This window comes from Callionymus lyra, chromosome 5, assembly GCF_982586985.1.
Source record: "Callionymus lyra chromosome 5, fCalLyr1.hap1.1, whole genome shotgun sequence".
NCBI lineage: Eukaryota > Metazoa > Chordata > Actinopteri > Syngnathiformes > Callionymidae > Callionymus > Callionymus lyra.
Genome location: NC_141822.1, coordinates 10,519,462 through 10,529,444, shown reverse-complemented (window position 1 = coordinate 10,529,444; position 9,983 = coordinate 10,519,462). Strand labels below are relative to the sequence as shown.

General features: G+C 34.5%; 1 protein-coding gene across 1 annotated transcript in view; it reads left to right on the top strand.

Moving 5' to 3' along the window:
- Nucleotides 1–3,630: 3,630 nt before the first annotated feature.
- The window catches only part of rgs3a (regulator of G protein signaling 3a), a 197,069-nt gene continuing 190,716 nt past the window's right edge, over nucleotides 3,631–9,983 (top strand). Inside the window, exon 1 of the mRNA XM_087790739.1 lies at nucleotides 3,631–3,724. Coding sequence (XP_087646865.1) covers nucleotides 3,646–3,724 — 79 coding nt within the window. The 5' untranslated portion in view covers nucleotides 3,631–3,645. The remainder of the gene's footprint in view (nucleotides 3,725–9,983) is intronic.

Below are 9,983 nucleotides of genomic sequence, written 5' to 3'. Positions count from 1 at the left end.
TTATTTCTTATATATCGTCTCTTCTTGTTTAGACTATTGTAACAGTTTATTTTCATGTCTAAACAAGAAGGATCTGTCTCCCCTGCAGTTAATACAAAACTCCTGAGGAACAAAGTCTATTGAAGGCTTTAAGTGAAACGGTTTCTTTTACTCTCTTGATCGACGATCCATCCTCAAAGCTGTGGTTTAATCTGACCTCTGTGTGACCCCTGCTCAGCATCCAACACGTCACTATAGTGTAAATAAAGCACATTTAAATAATAAAAGCAGACAAACTGTTTGTATAAAAGGGTTTATGTTTCTGAATAATACAGAGATTAATTACGAATTTTTATCCAAACAAATTCTTCTCATTTTCCAAACATTATCTTCAAAAGAACGAAAATAATGCCTCCTTGATTTTTTTTTCTTTCGCCATAATAACCTCATAGATCTAGACTTTCTTCTGGACTGAATATTCATTCAGTTACAACAGTTTCTCTTGTCGTGCTGTCGTGTTTGTCCTTTTTTTTTTCTTCCCTCTCTTTCACCCGAAACAATTTTGGGTCGTAGACACGCCAGACTTGTCCTCTGGTTGACCTCCTTTGAAACGTAGTTTGCTCTTGGGCGCGTTTTTCATTGGTCGTGGCATTTGGGCAATCAGGATTAACCACATGCTCCCATATTTAAACATGCCAGGTTCATCTGCCGGTTACTCGTACAATGCCGTTGGGTCGAGTCTTCTTGTGCCCCCCCCCCCCCTCTTTTATTATTTTCCACATTTGAACCCGGAGGTGTGTTGAATCATGCTGTGGAATAATCTGGATTAGCGACATTCAATCACAACACTACTCAGTCGCTGGTGACTTAATCCCGGTATTAAAAGCTGAATATCACTTGTGTTCAATGGCTCCCGCAAACATCTGGACACCATTGAATGATTCACGTGTTGTTATAAACATCCTTATGGACACAAAATGCTTTTTTCTTTCTTTGTCTGCACGAGCGTTTAACCCTCGCACAATAGTAGGAAACGCTCGTATTGTATCGTCGCGGAGGTTTTTCCCGACAAACGCTTGACCTCATCAGTAATCCTCTTCACCGTCGACATTTCAAAACTGCTTTTCTTTTAAACAGAATTCCTTTTTTTTTTCTTTATAAATATCAAAGACAAGTGTTTTCTATGAGTCAGTATTTGTTTATCCAGGTCAGATATGAATCAGAGTATTTACAACAACCTCATGTGTTTAGGGAAGTAGACGCTTCAATTTTCATTGTGCGGCTAAAAAAACCCCAAAGAAAACACCACAAACTCATACTATGTTTACTGTTTATTATAAGGCAGACAAGTATGTTCTGCTACACAATTGTACACATGCCACTTAAGAGAAAGAAAGACAAAAACAACAGAAATTAATAAATAAAACAAAAATAACTGCAGATTTAAAGAGGATATATAGTAGGGCTGTGTATCGGCAAGAATCTATCGATACGATGCGTATCACGATACATGTGTGACGATACAATATATTGGGTTGTTATAGGAACAACAATATATTGTTTATTTTAAAGTTTCAACACTTTTTCTGGCTTTTACAACAAAGAAATGAGCAAATACTATCAATAACCAAACGTAAAAGCAACATTCAATATCCAGTATCTGTCAGTGTTTAATTCTTTAACTTTGTTTGAAAGACAAAATTAGTCCAAATGGTGAATCATTTCTTTTTCACTCAATGCTGCCATTTCGCTTGTTTTGTTGTCACATTGGTAACAGAGGAAATGGCGAATGTTGCCAACTAGTGGCTGGAGGTTTAATTGCAGCATAAAAATGAATCCATGCTGTGAATATTTGAGTATTAATAGTAAAATAAAACATTAAGTGATTGTCTTTGAATTAAATAAAGCCTTATTTTAAAGGTAAAAAAAAAAACGTATTCGTTGTTTTTCTTTGATATACATACGTACTAATTAATATCGATACAATATCGGGAATAAAAAAATGGAAATGTATCGCAATATGTATGTATAGTTTTGTAAAATTTTATAAATCCATTCTTGTGCAATAATTCTTTCAAAATGTACTTTTTCACTGTAAGCTTCATACTACTTTAATTATAGTATTGGTAGTCAGTGTTTCAGTGACGTATGTAGTTGATGTTATTCTTACTTTCACTCTTCTCTCATGTCTGTTTTTCTTTAGTGTTCTGTCTCTGTTTTTGTGCCTGTTGAATGTTTTTGTTTTACTGAAAACGTGAATTTGCTGTGGGATCAATAAAGTCTAATCTAATCTAAAATAATAAATACAAAGTTGTGTTTTATTAGCAACATAAGCTTCAAGGGGAAATAAATGAGTGGTTGTTTAGGTTAATTTTAGCTGTTTTTTTTTGTTGTTTTTTTTACAAACGTGCATAACGTGTAGTAAATGTCTGACATCTCATTGTTAGTCTCTTATTCCATAACCATCAGAATTTTTAATTAGATATTCTTCATATCCTTCCATTTCTTTTGTGCGTTTAGTTTGATTTAAAAGTCGCCAAACTTTGGTTCGGAGATTGAAAAATTAATGTCCTGTGTTAGTATAAAAAGACACTATTGAACGGCTTGTTTAGTCCATAAAACAAATATATTTTTTATTGTATTAAAATAACTTGAAGACACAAAATATGTATTTTAATGGATTACAAATTACATTTTCTGTAAATGTATTATTTCATTTTATTTTTTACATCATAATCAATGAAAGTCATGCCTCAGAAAAAAAGATCAAATGGTGAAATTTTGCGTTAGAATTTCTTTTATCTATTCAAAGTTTTTCTCCGAATAGTGATGTGACTTCTTCAGCTTCCACACAACATTTGGATAATATACCCCACCTATAATAAACCATTGTTTATGTCCATTTTATGCTTTTTTACTCATATTTGTTTTATATATTTTGACACACGAACACACCTTACATTTTTCTTTATGCAGTGCAATTATATATATCTTTTTAGATTCACGTTCTGATGTTTTGTTTTTATAAAATACTTTAGAATAGAAGAATGATCAGCAATAGAAGTGTATCATTTGTTTACATTGATAAGCTATATTCCTTATCTTGCACTATTTAAAATATTAATATTAAATAAAATATTTTATTTGTTCTATTTACATAGATATATTGCACTATTTTTTACTTATTTATATTTATGCTTTTATATACATTCATTATATGCAATATTTAAAACATTTATTTATTCTGTTTATATTATATTGCACTATTTACAACTTATTAATATTTATATTTACACAATCACCCTATGCTGTGTTTTTTAAACGGTTGCCAAGCAACGAAATTTCGTTGCCAGTTTCCACTGCTGTGTTCTTCTGTGGAATGACGATAAAGAAAGTCTAAAGTCTTAAATGTAAAAAAGTTTATAGGTCACCATATCAACTCTCATCGCCTTGACAACATCTTTATTGTGGCCAATAAAAAGTCCAAAAAATATCTTATGTAAAAATTGTATTTTTGGTTCTTAGTTAGTTGTTTAACTTTGATGCTCCTTCATACAGTAAAGTCGACGTCACTTTCAACGTAGTTTGCAGCCACTCACGGACGAGCATCAAGTTTCTTCTTCTTCTTCTCTCGTCTCCATCAACAGCTAGAATGCTGCGTCCAATATGTCCCGTCTCCGAGTTCACCTCCGGACACCAGCGGGAGATTCTCTAGAGACGTCGCCTCTGCTCGTCACGACCTTCGGTGAGATTTCTTCTTCTTTTTTCAAAAAAAGTTGATAGCAGAGTCGCTTCATTTTACTTTATGTTGTAGTTTAACTTGAGTTAAACCTGATAAATTATGCTCAAGGGCTGGAACTTGAACCTCAATTAACATCATTATATTTCTGCAGAATGTTACAAACTTGATTTCCACTGTTACTCTGTGTTGTGTCGTGTTGTGTGATGTTGTGTATCTGGTGTCACTGAATCATTTATGGAGAGCGTGCCTTGTTACTCCAGTGTTTCCTTACAATTTCCATCATTTCTGTCGTGACATAAAAACATTTTATTTTATCGATGTGTAACAATACTGATGTTTAATACTAATATGTGGTTTATTAAATAACACATTTATGAGGGATTATTACAACTTCAGGTAACAACTAGTGAGAGAGATGACTGGAAATTTGACAGATTCATATTTAGATTAAATTCCATTAAAAAGGGTGTAAAACCAAACGCATAATTATAAATAATTCAGTGGATGCTTTAATACCTAAAATTAGAATCAGGATTATTTCAACTGATATAGTTATCATGGATTTGGCAGTTTTAAATGCAAGATGCAACATTTTAAATAACACTTGAATAAATAAAAATACAACTTTATAATATGAAATACTATAATTATTAACTGAATAACATCAAAAAAGTGCAACTTGCTCCAAATTTCTTCTTCTAATGTTTTTCATTTATTTATACTTTTCATTAATTCATTGAATTAATTCACTTTGCCTCGATTCGCCATTTCTTTTATGGATTTCGACAACAATCAGATCCTTTTTCGCATGTCCGTTTCTTTTAAAATCACAACTTTATTTATGAAGCTGGTAATTTAATGTCACTTCTAGTGTTAAAGCATAAATCTTGTCTGTATTTTTCCCCACCTTTTAGGTTTAAATTGACAGATTTGACAAGATCCTCTGGTTGCCGTAAAAACATGGAACATGGAGCAAAATGTCGGTACACGATCCGGGAAATCTGTACGATCCGTGAATGCGTGTGCAATAGCATAGTTCAAGCCTTCTTTTACGACAACCTGCTTCGGTCAAAAATGAAGCGTAGAACACGATCTGGGAAATCAGCGATACATTTGTGCATGTACGTTGCATTTAAAATACACAACTTTATTCATATAACCGATAACGTAGTGACTGTTCGAGCAAGCAATGATTTTTATCAAAGATAAAGAGGGAAGCATATTTATACCATGAAGTGGTTAAAATCAAAATCACGATTAAGACGTTCCATGGATGGTTTTCATGTCAGTTCAGTAGAAAAACAAACAAAAGAAAACAGCTAGAAGACAAAACTTAAACGTACACAGACTCAATTAATCGTTTTACTATTTATCTTTCATCAAATTGATGTTTGGAGACTCGAAGAGACAATAAATTCTCGGCTCTATGAATAAAATGATGTTGTTAAAACATGCAAACAAATGGATCGCTAATGATTTCCCAGATCGTGCACTGACACTATTATACGCTACTTTGTTTCTGAATCAGTTTGCTATAAAAACATGGCAAACAATATGTTTTCTGACCGCGAAGATGTCCTGGATCGTGTACTGACACATCACTCTGATTCTAGTTTCTTATCTCGGGCAATTTAACGAAGTATGAACCTGGTGGCTGCCCCCTAGTGGTTGGCTGACTCCCACTCAAACCGGATCGTGATTGCGTCAGCAGACGAGAACCAAAGGCTTGAGCCTCACATCCGATTCATTTGTGCGACTCTTATGAGGAAACAAGAAGAAGTTAAAGAAAAGGACGTCATTAAAAAGGCCGTCTTAGTTAAGAGGAAACCCCTGATCTACATTGTTCTGCTTCAGCTCTTCTCTTTTAAATTGAACCCAGTTTTTTTCCACCTTGAATAGCCTCCGACTTAAGGCCAGTCATATCCTTTGATTCGTGGCTACATAGGGCGACGGTTGAGCGAATGTTTTCACATGCAAATGTGACCAATAAGCAGCTAACAAGACGCGCAGAATGAAGGGAATTGTGTCGGACAAGCCTGTGAATGTGGGAAGTAGGAAGTTGTCGCTGTGGGAAGTCAACAGTCTTGTTCTGTGTCTCTAATCGCATACTAGCGTACTCAAAGTTAGTGTTTTTAGTGCGTAAGTACGTCTCAATTAAATTGTCACTAAAACGCCCACAAAACTGAGTATGGTTCGGACACTTACGACCCTAAACGGCTCCATCTTAGTGACGTTTTAAACGGAAGTTACGTCATATATAAATGCATATATATTCATATACTTACATGCATTTTCAGCTAACAGTAGAAGGACGACACGTCTTCCCTGCTGATACCAGCTTAAATATCTCGCGATTATTTCGATTCTCATATTATTTCTTTATTTCTTTTTCCAAACTTGCAAAACGTGCTGCCAGCAGGTGGCGATAGCGTTCAAACAGCTGGTTGAAACATCGTTAAATAGAAGTAGAAGAAGAAGCGTAATTTCCGGTTAGTGTGTAGCAGCAGAGTTTGATTTGAGACATACTATCTGTTGAGAATTTGCGTACTAGTTAGTATGTACACTAAACTGATGCATACTAACTTCTAGTATACTAAGAGAAGTATGCGATTTGAGACACAGCATTGGTGTCAAAATGCCAAACACACGCTTCACCTGATATCAATTGTTACGTTAAAGTGAGAATCTACTATATTTTATTTTGAAGCTATCAGTAAATAATGGTCTCACTTCCTGTCCCGTCACATGGCTTTACCTTCTCTGTCGGTAACTTTAATGTTTTCCGAGTCGAACCCGTGATAACACGGTGTTCGTGACGGGCGAGTCCTTCGGGATCCGTGCGAGTCGACTCATGAGTCTTCGAAAAGGGGGAAGTCGTCTTCGCGGTGAATGTGAATATCATTTTTCCGGCGTCCTCTCGTCGTCTCTGCGAGCGGATCCGTCCTCACGCTGACAGGAAACACTTCTGCCAGACGGGAGGCTTAGCTTTTCAAACCGTGTGCTTTACTTACGACGCGAGCGATGCCGTGAAAATGAAACGAACGATGTGAATAATTCACGGATGACATTGTTTTTTTCCGTTGTGAGTTTGTGTTTGTGTTCTTACGAGCTGGTGCGTGAATGCTAAAGTGAAATGTTACCTAAGATACAAGACACAACCTGAGATTGAACTTTGAATTGAAGTTTTTACACGTTTAAATGGTGTCATGGTCATTGTGGTCTGGGGGCCAAATCTGGCCCGCCGAGTCATTTTATGTGGCCCGACTGAAAAATCAAATGGATGAATGTTCATGTTGATATGACTTATAAAGAGGCCAGGGTTTAAGATAAGATAAGGGACTCGGAGGATGGATGTCAACATTAGGGGTAAAACTGGAATTTAATTACAGAGATAATTAAAGTTTAAATAATGTGTTTATTTAAGTGTTTCTTAAATAGATGTTGGACTCTATTGTATCATCAATATTTGTCTGTTTGTACAAAACTCTATTTTCATTGATATATTGACATTAGAAAATTATCTTAAGCCCTGCACACTGAAAACACTTTGTTTTTCTGGAGATGAAATCTTGTTGACCATAACCACGCCCACTCTGCTGTGATTGGTCAAGAAGCGTGTCATCAATCACGGAAGTCTCCCCCTCCAACGGACTCGTTGTATAAACAAAGAGGGCGTGATTACAGCTGGCTGGAGGAGGAGTGAAGCCATTATTACGTCATAATGGACTCCGCTCTCGTAACCTCTCGTTCGCCCAGATTTCAGACGGAGGGAGAACTTTATAAAGTAATAAGTTTAAAACATGGTCATGATGAGGGACTTGCTGCATCTTGGAGAGGAAATCTTTTGAGTCAGAAGTTGTTGTTTGTTTTTTTTACATGAGTTTCTCTTTAAGATAAATTGAACCTCAAATAATGAAAAGAAACAATTTCCAAAAACCGGGTAAAATATTTTAGCCGCTTGTACGATTGACTTTTAAAAGAACCAAACAACACTATCAAAATAGCAATTGTTTCTCAAATAAAATGACCATTCAGTGATTTTTCTAATTGAATAAACAATACTGATCTGTACGTCTCACTCCCTCTCAAGGAACTCATCACTGCAGCTGCGTCAATAATATGAATCACACCGACCAGTCAGAAGTTATTGTACTAAGAAGTCTATGTAGCTTTTGTTTAGGGTTTCCTAGTGCCCTGCAAAACACTGGGGTTTATTGTTAGTATTAATATTGACATTTTCAAGATCAGATTTACTATCATCAGTTATTTTAAATGTGCATTTTAAAGTCAGGCCTCGTCGACAAAGGGTTAATAACGGATACATTAGTGTTTGAATGCCGATACACCAGTATGGTAACCTTTAAGTACAGCTAATATTTGTATTATTTAAAAGTATTTTTTCGTCACGTACCTCTTGTACGGAGGCCTATTCTGACCTTCTACCTCTCTGGCATTTTAAACCATGAATCTTGCATTTCACATCAGCACCGCAGCTGAAGGTGCAATTTTTGCCGAGCGACTGGGCCTGTGGTTTGTTGAAATGGAAACATAAAAACTAGGGTGTGTGTGTGTGTGTGTGTGTGTGTGTGTGTGTGTGTGTGTGTGTGTGTGTGTGTGTGTGTGTGTGTGTGAGAGAGAGTGTGTTCTTCAAACTGTGTCATAGACGTGTTCCACAAATGTCATGGAGTGTGATGGAACTGTGTCTACGGTTGAGTGTGTGATGGATATGGTTCTGATGGAAACAGATGCGTTATTCACTTTTAATTGCTTGTGATTTATTCATTTTCTTAAATATTATATCGTTCTATTTTGGTGAGAGAACAGTAAGAGCGAAGCTTGAAATGAGTTTTTACGAACCACTTTAGAAATAACCATTACTTACTTTTTATAAAAGTTCTGGAACATTAATATTGTTTAATCAAATAAAATGCGTTTATTGTATGTTTTATTATTAATTATACATTATTTATATTAAATTTATGGTAATGTGTCTCATTTTATTTTAATTTATTGTGTTTTATTTTATGAATCTCTTTTTGTTACATTCGTATAATAATTTTACTTGTATATTCTGTAATGCCACCACAACAAATTCCTGACATTAAATGTTTTCTGATTCTATATATTGAATGGTTGAATTTAACATTCAAATTTGTATTTATTATTAATTAAAATGTTTTGTGTTTTTTTTTTTAAGCATTTAATAATTTTTGAAGTAATTTAATTCAATTTTATTTTTATTTTTAAAGGCCAAATTCGTTTTTCATTGAATAATAGAATTGAATGATTATAAATATATGAATTATTATATATATTGAATTATAATTTATATTATACAAAAACGTAAAATTAATAAATTATTTACAGAGATTCAAGTAATTAAACAATAATGTTTTAAATTCTATATTTTTTAAATAATTAATTTCAATCGAATATATATGTACTTTTTATTAGAGTTATTGAAATAACCAAACAAACGCAACATTTCAATATACAAATTATTGAATTAAATGAATTAAAAAGTAAATAATTCAATTCTAAAAACATTTTATATTAATATATATTAAATATTCGGAAGGCATTGATATACTCCCATATGATAAACCCAACTTTTAAATTGATGTAAAACTTCAAGTATTTGTTTCTCATGATTTATTTGACATTATAACCATTTAACTAAACCAGTGTCCATCTGGTTTTCTGGACCCGTGTTGTTGTCCATCTATTCTCAGCAGCTTCACATGGGCCTCCATAGGTGAACCTCTCAGATGTACCAGCATTCCCAGTGCAGTCAGCGAGACCGAGTCATGCCAAGTTCAGTGTGGGAACGACAAACATCCTCTGTACTCATGCTCCCGATCGCCAGTTATTGCAAAACGAGGCTGTCGGAGCAAACTGTGCTCGGTCTGAGCAGGATTCATTAAGATCGCTACAAAACCAAGGTCAGCGGAGGTCGTTCAGAAGCACTCGGCAGAAGAAGAAGGATTTTAATATCAGGAAGAAGAGACATGACAATTATTTAGACGAATGATGAGCAAAATGATGTTATTTATTTTGCTACATTGACCAAAGCAGACCATATCACCACTAGTGAAGGTTCATAATGTAAGTTCTCCTCTGTGATTCAACCAAACACTGTCATAGACATTTCAAGTCAGTATATTCTTGATAACATCACAGTCAACCTAATAATAATAATACTTGAAATGTATCTAATCATTTACTAAAACCATGACGTTAGAAAAACAAACTATAAAAAAAA